The sequence below is a fragment of the Capra hircus genome, chromosome 22, assembly GCF_001704415.2.
Source record: "Capra hircus breed San Clemente chromosome 22, ASM170441v1, whole genome shotgun sequence".
NCBI classification, from domain to species: domain Eukaryota; kingdom Metazoa; phylum Chordata; class Mammalia; order Artiodactyla; family Bovidae; genus Capra; species Capra hircus.
In genome coordinates this window covers 55,044,400-55,058,720 of record NC_030829.1, presented here as the reverse complement: position 1 = coordinate 55,058,720, position 14,321 = coordinate 55,044,400, and the positions used below count along the sequence as shown (strand labels likewise).

The following is a 14,321-nucleotide window of genomic DNA, read 5'->3' as shown; positions in this document are numbered from 1 at the left end:
CAAAGCCTGACCCTTGGGCCCGGCAGGGCCAGGAGAGCCTGGGATCCAGGCCTGACTCTCCCGCCACCTCCCTCCGTGATCTCAGAAGAGGGCCTTCCCTCTGGGCATCAGTTTCCCCATCTGGAAACTGGGCAAGGTGGCTGACCTGCCCCCAACATCTCACATGGTGGAATATTCTAGGGGGTCTGAAACTCGTGGCCATGTTCCCAGGGACCTAAGACAGTGGGCTGCTCTCCTGGCTTGTTCCTGGACCGGGGAGGCTGGGAGGGGCTCCTCGAGGTGCCAGGGACGGCGTCCTCACCTGGCTGTCAATGCCCAGCATGAGCAGCATGGAGAAGAAGAGGATGGCCCAGAGGGGGGAGATGGGCAACTGGGTGACGGCCTCCGGGTACGCCAGGAACGCCAGGCCGGGGCCTGTGCAGGGAGAGGCAGAGGGGGAGAAAACATGAGGCCCTGAGCGCCCACGGCCGCCCCAGCACACTTGCCGCCTAAGCTCCAGCTCTCCTCACGTTCAGAGTCATCTTTTCAGAGTGTTGTCAGCCTCCCTTTCCAGACAAAGAAACAGTGTGGGAAGGGGCTGGGAGGGAGGCAGGGGGTTACCGGGTTGGGTTCGGAGGCAAGGGGACCAGTGAGATGAGATGAGCGACGGCAGGGGCCTGGCCCGCGGTGTGGGGACTTCCAGGTGCAGAGAGGGGGCCAGCTGCAGAGACACTCAGGAGGCAGAGTGGGCAGCTCCTGGTTTTGGCTGGTTTGTGAGGGAAGATGAGGGAAGCACCAGGATGCTGCTGGGGTCTGGCCTGGGCACTGGACACTAGAACCCTTTGCTGTGATGGGAACACAGGGTATAAGGCTCAAGGAGTTGAGAGGAGTTTGTGTCTGAGTGTCTGGCAGTGGGACAGGGTGGGGCAACTATTCAGGAGATCAGGGAAAACCTTGAAACAAGGAGATTGTAACCTCCCTGGGGTCTGGGTCTGGAAAGGGGGCAGTTAGGAAGCTCCCTCCGTGGGCAGGGGAGATGAGGACCTCAGTGAATACTGCTCTTTCCACACGACCTGCCCAGCTCTCCACAAAGGGAATGGACAAGTCACAGTGCCTCTCTGAGCCTCTGCTGTGTGCCCAGGGGGTTACTGTCCTTGCCCTACAGCATCGGAGGGCGGCGGGGTAGGGACACTCAATGCCAGTGAGCCCGGGGGGGTGGGGGGGGCGCGGCCGTGGTGGTGACAGCAAGGAAGACGGCCAAGCCTGTGCAGTTATTCCCTCCCCGCAACCCTCGCCGGTGCAGGCGCTGACCTGAGGCCGCCACGTCAGCAATGGACCTCTTGGTGACGTGGGCCATGAAGCCCACGATGGAGAAGATCACGAATCCCGCGAACATGCTGGTGCAGGAGTTGATGCAGCAAACGATGATGGAGTCCCTGCAGAGAGGGAGGGGCGGGGTCAGGAAGGCTGGGGCCGGCGGAGGGGGACCCAGTGGGCAGTGGCTATGGAGTGACCAGGGGGACGAGGGTAGCTGGGAACAGAGCTACTGGTGTGCCCGCCCCCAACCACCAGGGCAGGGGCAGAACTAGGAGGAGGGGCCAGAAGGTGCTGGCTCAGAGATGGGTGGAGGGCCAGGGGAGGGGCGTGGCCATGGAGGGGGTGCGGCTGTGGATGGGGGCGTGGCCGGGGAGCAGAGGGTGTGGCCACGGGTGGGCGTGGCGTGGAGGGCGTGGCCATGGGGTTCACCTGTAGACGTTGTTGTGGAAAGAGTTGTAGCTCCCGAGAGCTATCAGGGATCCCAGGCCCAGTCCGTAGGAGAAGAAGATCTGGGTGGCTGCATCCAGCCACACCTGCAGGCAGAATGATTTAAAAAATAGTCAAAATTAGAACCACAGCCAGAGCACCCCAAGACCTTTTACACTAATCGCCTCTACCCGGCAGCACCCGAGTTTACAAAAGACAGTCGGAGATATGCGATGTTGCTGTTCAGCCGCTAAGTCACGTCAGACTCTTTGCAACCCCGCGGACTACAGCACGCCAGGCTCCTCTGTCCTCCACTATCCCCCAGAGTTGGCTCAAATTCACGTCCACTGAGTCGGTGATGCTATCTAACCATCTCAGCCGCTGCCGCCCCCTTCTCCTGTTGCCATCAGTCTTTCCCAGCATCAGGGTCTTTTCCTGGAGACGTGCGATAACTTACCCTTAAGCTGGTATGGGGACTCAGGACTCAGGTGTGTGCTCTTTACTCAGAGCAGGCCCTCCAGGAAGGCCAGGAGGTGAGGCCAGGAGAATCGCTCACCTCGGAGTCCGACAGCTTGCGGAAGTTGGGCGTAATGTAAAAGAGGATGCCTTCCTTGGCTCCGGGCAGCGTCACTCCACGGAAGAACAGGATGATCAGCATGATGTAGGGATAGGTGGCGGAGAAGTAGACCACCTGGGAGGAAAGGGGGTGAAGGGTCACACCCCTCCAGCACACCGACTCTCCCCCTCCCCACTTTACCTACATCCATACCTGCTGTGGCTCTGGGCTTGGTTCCGGTTCATCTTCCTCCAGGAAGCCTTCCTGGATTCCTAACCTGCTCTGAATGGCCACCCTTCTGAAGCCCCTCCTTGGTATCCGAATCAAACAGGTCGGCACCCATGTCTTCCCTTTCCCTACCCCTCCAGTTTTTAAATTTTCATTTAAAGTATTCAAGTAATACATGTTTGATGAGGAAATTTTAAAATTACACATGAACACACACACACAATTAAAGTTCCTTTCAACAGTCCATAGAATACAAGTTACATGAGGGACAGGACTTGTGTTCACATCTCTGCTTTCCCACTGCCTAGAATGTCCATGGTGTCTAGTAGACACTCGATAAGTGCGCAACAAATACATAAGTGCATCAATGTTAATATTTTAATGTCTTCTTTTGAGGCTTCGCATATATGATTCCATTTTCGTACAAATGAGGCTCAATTCTATGCCTGCCTTTTCAATTGACATGTTTAAAGTTAAAAAACACACAGTACAAACCACTTTGTTTCTTGTGCTGTTTACTGAATGCTTTTCGATTGTCTCCTAACACTGTGATTTCTATATACAAAACAGTCCCTCAGGAGGTCCCATCAGCCGATGGTCCAGGAGCCACATCTACCCTGTTTTGCGATGGCTCTGCCCAGCCCAGGGGAATCGCACTGTGCTAAGAGGATGACACGCACTGTCTCCTTGAATCCTGACGACTTCCCAGAAGGTAGGTAATGTTGTTACTCCCCTTCTACAGGAGAGGAAACCGAGGCAGCACAGAGCCACGAAGGGACCTGCTTAACTCAGAGCTGGGTGAGGTCCCCTGGAGCTGACTCGTCACCCAATGCAGAGAGCCCCTCTGAAAACCCATTTCCCGCAGGGCCCCACCGTGCAGACCCCTTACCTTTCCAGTCCAGCCAACACCCTTCCAGATGCAGAAATACACCAGGATCCAGGCAATGGCCAGGGTGATGGCCAGGGGCCAGCGGATCTGACCTGGCTTATCCAGCCCGTCTGTCATCTGATGCATGTTGCGCCTGGTGCAACACAGGAGGGAAGACAAAGTCACATGGGGCTGGCGGGGGCTGGAGTGACCTGGGGGTGCCCAGGGCGTGGACACGGGTGATAGCTTTCTCTGTGATGCTGCTGACAACTCTGATCACTGGGCTCCACGAGCTGGGCAGAGACTGCATGCCAGTTAAACTAATGGGGACAAAGTGCTGTGTGCTCAAGGATCCTGCCAGCAGCTTCATTCAGCCACCAGGATGGCTCACCTGGGTGTCTGCAGTGGCTTTCCAGCAAGACCCCATCCCCTCTTCTGCTCTGTCCCCACTCCAGCCCCGGGGAGCCTTCTAGTGTCTGATCATGTCACCTTCCTGCTTGCAGCGAATAACTCGGTTGTTCTCAGTGTTGTTTTTCCCGAGTGACACCCCCCACAACCTCGTGGACAGCCCCCGCACTCACTCCCAGAACTCCACCACGGCACTGGTCATGTTGGTGGTGTTGATGGCGCTGTAGTTGGAGAAGCAGCGGTCTGTGTTCCAGGAGTTGCCACACTGCTTCCACGGCAGCGTCTGCAAAGACACGGCCGCACAGGCAAGCCCCATGAGCCCCAGGAGCTGACAGCAGCGGCCCCAGGACATCCCGCGCACCACCATGGTCCCCGAGCCTCCTCACACCAGCACGCCACCTCCCCTTCCCAAAAGCTGCCGGGCGCTAGTCATGCTGCGCACCCCTATTTAGAGATCAGAGGGGCAGCAACCTGCTCAAGATCACACAGCTCCTCAGTGTCAGAGCTTTACACTTTTGCAAACCAGCTCTCCAAGCTATCCCATAAGGTCTTCCATGTCCACCCTGGGGCTACCTCCCAGCCACTGGGTAAGTGACCTCGCCCATCTGAGGCCTGCACATGGAAGTTAACAGCAAACACTTACCGTGCTTGTTCTTTGCTGGGTACAGTTCTAAATACTTTACACGTATGTGTTCCTTAAGCCTCGTACAACCATATGAGGTAGGTTTTACTTTAAGGCCCATTTTGCAAACAAGGGCACTGTGGCTCAGAGAGGTTCAGTCTCTTTCCTGAAGCTGCACAGCTGGTATACACCAGGGGTCAGGATTTGAACCCAGGCTGTCCGGGCCCCTATAAGATGGGCTACCGATGCTATGACTTTTAGAGAGACAAGGGCAGCTGGAGACAAACCATGCCCCGCAGCCAGAGGAATGGCCCTGTTGGCAGAATGGTGGTAAGGGATGGGGGGCCGGGCTGGGTGTGGTCTCTTCAGGGTGGGGGGCAGGCCAAGGGGCCACTGACCGTGGTGAAGGAGTTGTACAGGTAGTAGATGGCCCAGGAGATGATGACGATGTAGTAGACGTTCAGCCAGAAGGACAGCACCGCCGCGGCCAGGCCCACACCTGGGAGCAGACGCGCCAGCGCCACACTCAGTGAGGCGCGGACAGGAACCGACCCGGCTCCTGCCGCCGCTGTCCCTCCCTCGACATCTCCAATCTCACGAGACCCCGGAGCGAGGCAGGGACTCGGCTGAGGTCACACCCACATGGCAGGTGAGGGAGCCAGGACTTGCCGCTGGGGCCCAGCCCAGGCTGGAGGCAGGTGAGGTGAGAGGGGCCGAGGTCAGCCAGGCAAGCACGACCCTCCACGCGTCCACCCGACTGTCCGTCAGGCACCGAGCGAGGAAGCAAACGAAGTCGTACCCAGCCCCTGCTGGGGCAACGAGCTCGTAGGACAGGGCGGGCGGACGTGGGCTGGGGCCGCTGGCTTGGGGCTTCCCCTGACCATCATCGCCGGCAGTCACCTGCCTCCAGCAAAGGCTCCTCTCATCCAGATGTGACCTGACAGCTCCCTCTGTCTGGGGCCCGGACGCGGGGAACAGGAACATGACCACACCCCACAGCCCCACTGCGCACACTTACCCTTGAACATGGGGGCCAGCTTCCACACCCCCAGGCCCCCAATGGACGTGTACTGGCCCAGGGAGCACTCCAACAGGAAGAGGGGGACCCCCGCGAAGATGAGCGTCAGGAAGTAGGGGATCAGGAAGGCCCCTGCGGGGTTGAGAAGAGAGGTGCTCATGGCCTCAGAGCTTCAAGAAACCCGGTTGGTCAGAGGGAGCATCATGGAGTTGGGGGTGCTGGTGTCCTGCGGTCCCTGCCACGATTGCCTTATATTCGGCCACCAAAGCAGCTCCCAAAGCCAGAGTAAGGCCTGAGGACATCCTGTGCTCAAAACCAAGGCCCTGCACTTTGCAGGTGATCTAGAGGTGAACTCTTTGGTATCATTGACAGAGGACTACTGCCCTTTGGAATTCTTAGGAAAAAGATAAGAAACGGGAAGTGGGGCCTGGCACTTCCTTTGGAGTCTTGGTTGTTTAGTCACTCAGTTGTGTCCAGCTCTTTGTGACCCCATGGACTGTAGCCCCCCCGCCCCCAGGCTCCTCTGTCCATGGGATTCTCCAGGCAAGAATGCTGGAGTGGGTTGCCATTTCCTCCTCCAGGGGATCTTCCCGACCCCGGGGTCGAATCTGTGTCTGCTGCATCGGCAGGTGGATTCTTTACCACTAGCGCCACCCGGGAAGCCCTCGGAGTCTTTAGGGGACCCATTTCCCCCAGGTCACCCCATAAAACGCCTCCTCGGGGTTTGCCCCCACCAGAAGGTTGCCAGGCCGGCACCTACCACCACCATTTTTCCCGCAGAGATACGGGAACCTCCAGACATTGCCCAGGCCGATGGCGTAGCCCACGCAGGACATGAGGAAGTCGAAGCGGCCCTTCCACGTGTCCCGGTCCGGGAGGTCTGCCGCCTTTTTCTGCACCTTGACCACCAGGGTTTTGGGCTTGTCATTGGCCACAGGGACCTCGCTGACCTCTGTGGAGATCTGCCCGTCGGCCAGCTTGCTGCCGTTGGTCGCCATGTCTCGGAGTTTGGACGCAGGGGTCCTGGCAGACGGACGTGCAATGTCAGCCCCGGTCCACGCGGACAGCAGTTTTGCGGCTCAAGGTCACCCTAGGAGAGCAGAGAGTTGGAGCGATAGGCGCTGAAGGTATCAAGATCCTAGAGCGTCCCCAATATAACAGGAGGAAATAACACACAAGCCAGGGGCTGTAGAGGGCTCTCCCCTCTTCCTTCCACCAGCTCCTGCTCCAGGAGGAAGGTGCCCTTTGTTCCCAAGGTCAGCGAGTGAGGGTATGGCCTGATGTCTCCTGGGCCCGCAGCAATGCCGGCCATCTGCAGCACGTGCCCTCTGCCACGTATGTGCTCTGCTCAGAGAATACTGTCCATGCTACGTTGCTTCAGGTGTGTCCCACTCTTTGTGACCCCCATGGACTGTAGCCCACCAGGCTCCTCTGTCCATGAGGATTCTCCAGGCAAGAATACTGGAGTGGCTTGCCATTTGCTTCTCCAGGGGATCTTCCCGACCCAGGGATCGAACCTGCTAGTGGGTTCTTTACCACTAGCACCACCTGTGAAGCCAGCTCGGAGAGTAGCCCAACGCAACCAAAATTCCAAACTACCCTTGATTGCTCTGGCCTCAGTTTCCCCACCTATAAAATGGGTGGGGGTAATCTTCTCTGGCTTATAGAATTATGGCTAAAAGGAACTTTTAATGGCTATGAAGGTGCTTTTCACCCAGATGGTTCAGGAAGGAGCTCCGCTGATGACGGTTTGCACTCCGGCTGCTGACGTTACCTGATGGTTTTCTGTGCGGGGTCAGCTCCGCAGCAGTTCCCCCTGCAATCGCGGGGTGGGAGCCTGCAAAGGGGATAGACAGGGTGGTGAGCTGGCAGACAGGCTGCGGGCAGCCCTGGGTCCAGGCGGCGGGGGTGCAGGCAGCCTGCCAGCATCTGAGCTGTGGACAGGCACCAGGGAGCCACCCGGCCGGGTGACCGCAGTGGGTACATGCGACCAGGTGCTGGTCCCCTGGGTGCTGGGAACATGCAGGATCGGGCTTGCTGCCGCTGGGACCACGGCGGGGGGTGGGCACAAAGGCGAGGCGAGGAAGACGTTCCATAATTTTATCACAAGGAAAAGAGAAACCCATAGAGGGCCCCCAGCTCCTCAGGGTCCCTCGGGGAACTAAACGAAGTGGCTATTTTTCTGTGTCCTCTGTCCACACGTGTAGAGATGTCATCACAGGTCACATCAAAAACGTGCCAGAGCGAGAAGTAGGTTTCAAGACAGTGCGTTTAGTGTGACCCTATGTTTGCCAACCCCCCAAGCTGCTCATTAAAGAAAAAACTAAAATACCAGAAGGATATAGCCCAAGATATTCACATTGTGTAGTTTCTGGGCTCTGGTGTCTTCTTCGTGCCTTCCTGGGTTTCTATAATGTTCCACGTTTGAAAAATAAAACACCAGAATAAACTTATGGAACCCTCAGAGCAGGAGCACACGGGCGCTGGTCAGTGGGCTCCCAGGTGCAGGAGCAGGGCCAGAGCAACGTGCCGTGTGGGCCTGGCCCATCCCAGCGGCCCCCCCCAGCTCGGCCCCACCCACGAGGGCCCCCTCCCACCCTCACATGCGGCCCCCATTACCAAACACCAGTGTCTCTTTCCAGAGTTCACGGAGCGCCAGACCACCTTCCGGGAAGCCACACTTGACCGCCAGCCCTGCTTCTCGTTCTCAAGGCGGTGTCCGGTGCCTGCCTAAGACCCCGGCTTGAGCAGAGCAATGTTGCAGGGAGCTTTAGTCTCAGGCCGGGGTGACTGCCCCCTAAACATCAGGACTGGCCAGAGGCAGCCGATTCTGGGGTCTACCAGCAAGTCCAGGGGACAGAGAAGCCTTAGGCAAGTGGGGAGAGGCTGAAGCCGACCCTCTTTGGGGGAGGAAGCATCGACCATTAACTGTTAAAAGACAACGATGCCCTTAACTGTCTGCACAATTTGACCTTGTGGGTACCAGCCTCCATATTTGTTCAAAAACGATCCAACCACTTTGCACCAGGGCTAGTCACCTGATCCTACCAGTCAATCAAGGCTCCCTCCCTGGCAATTGGAGGAAGAAGGCAGTCTCCCCCTCCACTTGGGAACTCTGAGGCAGCTATCTTTGCCCACCTTGTCTTCGGAGCAGCAGAGAGAGATGGTTTGCTGCGCTGGGAGGAAATCAGAGATCAAAAGACGAATCAAGTCTTCAAGGCATTCTGTTCTGCAGTTCCAGGCATCCTTAAAATGGGCTACATTCCTGCTCTTAGAGTTTATAAAGCATCCCCATGGTTGTAATGGGGCTTCCCTGGTGGCTCAGATGGTAAAGAATCTGCCTGTAATACAGGAGACCTGGGTTCAATCCCTGGGTCGAGAAGAAGGGAATGGCAACCCACTGCAGTATTCTTGCCTGGAGAATCCCATGGATGGAAGAGTCTGGTGGGCTGTAGTCCATGGGGGTGGCAGAGAGTCAGACAGGAGGCTGAGCAACTAATACTTTCATGGTTGTAAAATTAATCCCCCGCTTCTGCTTACCTTGGCTCCTGGGTTCCTGCTCTAATCCTGAAATTTCTGCACACACCCTCTGTGTCCCATGGGAACACCAGCTTCAGGTCTCCACTCTGGGTTTACTTGTTGGTTATCAGAGACTCAACTCCAACCAACTCCAAAATCTACCAGGCTTTGGAAACTGATGCACACACGGGGCCACAGGATCGTCTGACTCCATCTGGGGAGACAGACGGACAGACGGCAGGACGTGTTGAACAGAGTGGGTGGGTGTGTACATGCTTTGAGAGAACCATTCAGGGCTGGGGGAGGCATGCTCTGGTTCAGCAGGAGGTTTAGTCCGTCATCGTCTTCTCCATGGGTATATTGAAGACCTCATGCCAAGCCTGGAAGGATCAAAGGTAGCAGCTGCTCCAAAGACCTGCTCTGGAAGACGTCCATGAACTTCCAGAACTGGGGAGAGTACTGAGATTCAGCCCAATGTCTGTAACTTCCCTGTGAGAAGCCACATCACCAAATGTGCAGTCTTCCGGGATCAAGCACGTAATAAAGCCAGGAATTAATACAACTGATGCTTTTTTCTTCTTTTTTTGCAGAGTCACACTGAGGAGGCCCTCCTTGCAAGGACCAGCCTGAGGCTAACTCAGACAGACCGTAGGGATCCCTCCAACACTTACCTTGGGCAAACTATGTCACTTCTTTGGTCCTCTTTGGTAAAACGAGGGGGAAATACTTCTCTCCCAGGGTTGTGGGGAAGATGAAATGAGACGTGCCTGCGAAGCATGGCAAAGTGCGCCTGGCTCACAGTGAGGGTAAGGGAATCTCGGCCATTAGCATTGTGGTTGCTCCCATCCATGTACAGATCGTGGCTCTTAATCTCGTGTTCTCTGCTTCCCAGAAGGCCACAAAGATGATGATCATGATATAACAATAATAGCAGTAATAGGAATAGCAGCTAACATTTATTGAGCGCTTATTATTCAGGCCCTGGAGCGGCTTGAAGCATTTTCAGAAGCTGGATAGAAATCAACCTTTAGTTGCCGTGGGGAATACTAGTTAATAAAAATGTCAGGCCCTTTGCTTTGGGCTGTTTTTATACCAGCTCAGAGTGGTCTAGCTGATCACCTTGGGCCAATCAGAAGCCAGCAATGGTAGCTTTGAATGTTTGGTTAATTAAAAAAAAAAAAAATCTTATTCTGTAGTAAATAAAATCTGGTAAGAAAAAAAAGAATCCAGAACATCTTACAGATGGGAGGAAAACAATAAAAGGTCCCCATTGGTGAAAAAAGGACTCCCAGGTGGCCCAGTGGTAGGTAAAGGATCAGCCTGCAATGCAGGAGATATGGGTTCAATCCCTGGGTTGGGAAGATCCCCTGGAGAAGGGAGTGGCAACTCGCTCCAGTATTCTTGCCTTCGGAAATCCCATGGACAGAGAAGCCTGGCGGGCTACAGTCCACGGGGTCGCGGAACAACTGAGCACACACATTCATGAGAAAGCCTGGGACCCTGTGCTAATAACCCAGAGCTGTTCCAGGAAACCACCTCGTCATCCATACCCCGCTGCTCGGAGAACTTGAATCCCTGACCCAGCTGGCTCACCCGTCGCCTCCCCGTCGCAAAGAACAGCACGCAGAAAGCACAGGCACGTGCCTGTTTACGGCAAGCGAACCCGTGTTTCGACAAAATGAACGCTCTCTGAAGCAGAGGCAAGCTTTCCACCGCTGTGACCTCATCTTTCCTGAAAGGAGTGCCCGTGCTCTGCAGCTCCAGGGTTTCTGGAGGATGGCTCCGCAGGTCTCTTCCCTCCTCCTCTTTTATCTGCTGGCGGAGGCGGTGGAAGGACAGGCCTCGCCATCTCTGGATCTGAGGCATGTTGCCAACACGTGTGTCTCCCAGTTCTTCCTCACCAGGTGGCAATGTTCTGCAGACCAAGAATCCAGCTACGTATTCCTCCAGCTCTGTCATTAACTGAACCCCAGCAAGGCAGCATTCAAAAGGGTACAGTTAATGTGAGGCCACAAGCAATGCGTCCTCTGTATTCATCACCTACTCTGCACGCCTTCATCCGTTCATTCAAGCATTTACTGAGCACGTGCCAAGAACTGGTGGTGGGACAGTTGTTCCAAGCGTTTTGCATTCTGAGCTACACATGGCCACCAGAGTTTGAATCAGTGAACTGACAGGAACCAGAAGATAGATTCTCTTGCGTAACTATTTACTGAGGGCCTAATGTGTGCATGGAGCTGGGCTGGACACTCGGATGGCGAGGATTAATAAGACAAGATCCGTGACCTTCACAAGGTCACGGCGTCTAAAGAGAAACAGCTCTGCTACAGCTATTCCTAATACTCTGTGTCAGTGCAGCAAGAGTATGATGAAGCAGACAGGCCTAAAAGGAATGACTTAATCCAGCCAGTGAAGGCATCCCAGAGGAAGGGACATTTGAACTGGGCTTTGAAGGCTGTATATGTGGTCGGTAGGCTCAAAAAGAGGGAAATGGTATCCGCGGTAGAGGGAAACCCATAAACAAAGGCTGGGAGGTTTGAAGCTAGGAAGGTCAGTTTGTGAAGGGCCTCCAAACTCAGGCTAGGGAACTTAGGGGGACCAACTGCAGGGACGGAACAGGGGTGACAGTGGGATCACGTTCGTATTACAGAAGGAGACGCCCTCCAGGAGGCTCTGTGAAGGATGGAGTTAGAGAAAGAGATTCCGGACGGAAAGATGCTCAAGATGTTCCCATGATGTCCCACGCTTCCTTGACGTGCTCTATGACCAGGTCTTAAAGCCATCGATAAAAATGAGGCCAAACCAAGCAGGAAGCATGCTTTGTAAGAAAAGAAAACATGTTGCGTCTGGAAGCTCCAGATCAGGCAAACTGGGTCAAAACTGGCCCTGGGGCTTGTTTTATTACTTAGCCTGAACAAAAAACATTTTTTTTTCAGTTTGAATCAGGAGCCAGAGATGTGATTGTCTTGGATCCAGCATTTCAAGCAGAGGAAAGAACAAGTGCGAAGGCCCCGGAGCAGGCGTACGTTTGGCACGATTGAGAGCCGGCAAGGAGGCCAGGGGGGCGGGAGTCCAGGGCAGGAGGGGACAGTTCTAGTTAGAGGCAGGCAGGGCCAGATCATGCAAGGTCTCAGCGACCACAGTGAGAAGCTCAGATTTCATCGTAAAGGGGAAGGGAGAAAGTGGAGGGCGTAGCGGCAGGGCTGGCCTGACTTACATTTAGGAGTCCTCTCTGGCTGCCCAGGGGAGGATGCGGGGAGGCTCCTTAAGAGCTGAGAGTCCAGGCAAGGGAGGATGGTGACTTGAACCCTGGCTGCAAGGCGAGGCCAGAGCTGGTGAGGAGTGGTGGGGGATCCACTTTGGAGGCGCGGCCCCCGGGCCTTGCTGGAGGCTTGGCAGTAAGCAGTCCAACGCCAGGCCAGATGGTAGGCTGGGGGGAGGGGAGCGCATGGCAGCTGCCTGGGACAATCCCCCTCTGTCCCGCTGCCGCATCAGAGGGACGGGCAGGGCGGCTGCGTGGGGTGGGGACCTAGGCAGAGGCAGAAAGGCCAAGACGGAGTCTCAGGCTGCCATTGTCTAGGGCCGGGGCTGGGCCCAGAACCCACTGGAAGCCGGGGCGGGGAGGGGGGTGCTCTGCAGGGGCGAGGAGGGGGAGAAACAGGCCTGGGAGGGGCCGCTTCCTCCCATGATGCTGTGAGTGCTTGCATCCCTGCTTTGTTTTGCCTCCCATTCTGTAATTACAGAAATTACAGAGGCTTGCTTCAGACCACATTCGCTACTCATCTCGCTTTTCTTCCTTTCTGAAACTCTGTGGTTCAAGAAAAAAATTAATATTGGGTTTGGCCGCATGCCAAAGGGAAACATAATGGTTTATTCTCTGCTTTTTAGGAAGAAACGCTAGGCTCGGTCCATTGCACAAGGCTTTATTGGGCATCTGTTGTGTACCCAGACCCATAACACTTCCAATGAAGGAAGAAGAGCCAGCATCTACTGAACACCTCTTTTGTGCCAGGCACTTATCTCACAGATCTTAGGTCTGCCAGTCCTCACTTCACCTCAAGAAGCCGAAGCCTATGTCACCCATTTGACAGATGAGTAAACTGAGGCTTGCCAGCCTGGGGCAGTTACTGTAGAGGAGTCTCAACTCAAATGGCTCAGCTATTCAGAGACTTGCTACTTAAAGTGTGCTTCTCCTAGGGCAGACTGGCAGCCCATTAGAAATGCAGAGTCCTGGACTGCTCCAGACCCATGGAATCAGAAGCTGCATTAAAAAAAATTATTATTTATTTATTTACTTCTGGCTGTGCTGACTCGATGGACTTGAGTTTGAGCAAGCTCCGGGAGTTGGTGATTGACAGGTAAGCCTGGCATGTGGCAATCCACGGGGTCGCAAAGAGTCAGACAGGACTGAGCAACTGAACTGAACTGAACTACGCTGCACTTGAGCTTTCTCTAGTTGCAGTGAACAGGCTTAGTTGCTCCGAGACACGTGGGATCGTTCCAGACCAGGGATTGAACGCATGTCCCTTGCATTCCAAGGTGAATTCTTAACCACTGGACCACCAGGGAATCCCAGAAGCTGCATTTTAACAAGTGTCCCTGGGATTCAGGTGCCCACGGCAGCTTCCAAGGGTATAGGTTATGGGTGACCCTGATTATCTCACGGAGTTTGATTCAAATCCCTGGGTGACCAGGAGCTAGATGTTTACTTTGCTTGAGCCTCAGTTTCCTGATTGCAAACCTGGACCCCTGTATTTCACAGGATCACTGTGTCGACACTGAAGTGAGATGATGAGTCTAAGGGAAGCAGAGGGCCTGGCGCACAGGAAGTACTCGATACAGAGCAGCTTAGATTGCCATTCAGAGAGATGAATAGCCACGGAAGTGTTTGCTTTGTAATCGAAAAACATCATATAAAAGTGGCCCAATTAATAGCTGATGCTCAGTGCAGAAAGGGTAGAGGGAGGCTGGACTGTGCAGTGAAAGGCGGGTGCTGTGGGCAGCCCTTGCTATGAATCACCCTGCAAGTCAGGGAAGGCTCCCTGGAGAAGCTTCTGTGATGGAAAAGCTGGAGAGGGTCTCCCAGGCCTCAGGACTTTGGCCCCAGAGACCAGAGCCCAGTCCGGGGGTGAGAAGTCAATCTTTTTGCCTGGCAAAACGGATGCCTGTGAGTCCAGATATTAGGCCCTCATCCTTGGACTCTCAGTCCAAGCGGGGCTTGGGGCTGGGACCAAGGCAGCCAGCCTCCTTCCTGATCCAGACTTGGTCTACAGCATCAGTTTACAGACGAAGACAGGCCCAGGAGGGCTGGGGGCTGGTCCGAGGTCACATAGCACAGGAGTCATATGGCCCTTACAGACCCCCAGGGCCCCCAGATCTC

General features: G+C 55.2%; 1 protein-coding gene across 2 annotated transcripts in view; it reads right to left on the bottom strand.

The window, feature by feature from the left end:
- Nucleotides 1–14,321, bottom strand: part of SLC6A1 (solute carrier family 6 member 1) — a 39,569-nt gene that overhangs the window by 9,297 nt on the left and 15,951 nt on the right. The window contains exons 2-11 of one of the 2 annotated variants that reach the window (XM_018038407.1): nt 7,197–7,259; nt 6,183–6,512; nt 5,423–5,554; nt 4,803–4,903; nt 3,956–4,065; nt 3,396–3,528; nt 2,279–2,413; nt 1,726–1,829; nt 1,291–1,415; nt 302–414 (exon numbers count right to left, since the gene is read on the bottom strand). In XM_018038407.1, coding sequence (XP_017893896.1) covers nt 302–414; nt 1,291–1,415; nt 1,726–1,829; nt 2,279–2,413; nt 3,396–3,528; nt 3,956–4,065; nt 4,803–4,903; nt 5,423–5,554; nt 6,183–6,420 — 1,191 coding nt within the window. In that variant the 5' untranslated portion in view covers nt 6,421–6,512; nt 7,197–7,259. Of the gene's footprint in view, nt 1–301; nt 415–1,290; nt 1,416–1,725; nt 1,830–2,278; nt 2,414–3,395; nt 3,529–3,955; nt 4,066–4,802; nt 4,904–5,422; nt 5,555–6,182; nt 6,513–7,196; nt 7,797–14,321 lie in introns of those variants that run through there. The other variant, XM_018038408.1, reaches the window with a different exon arrangement.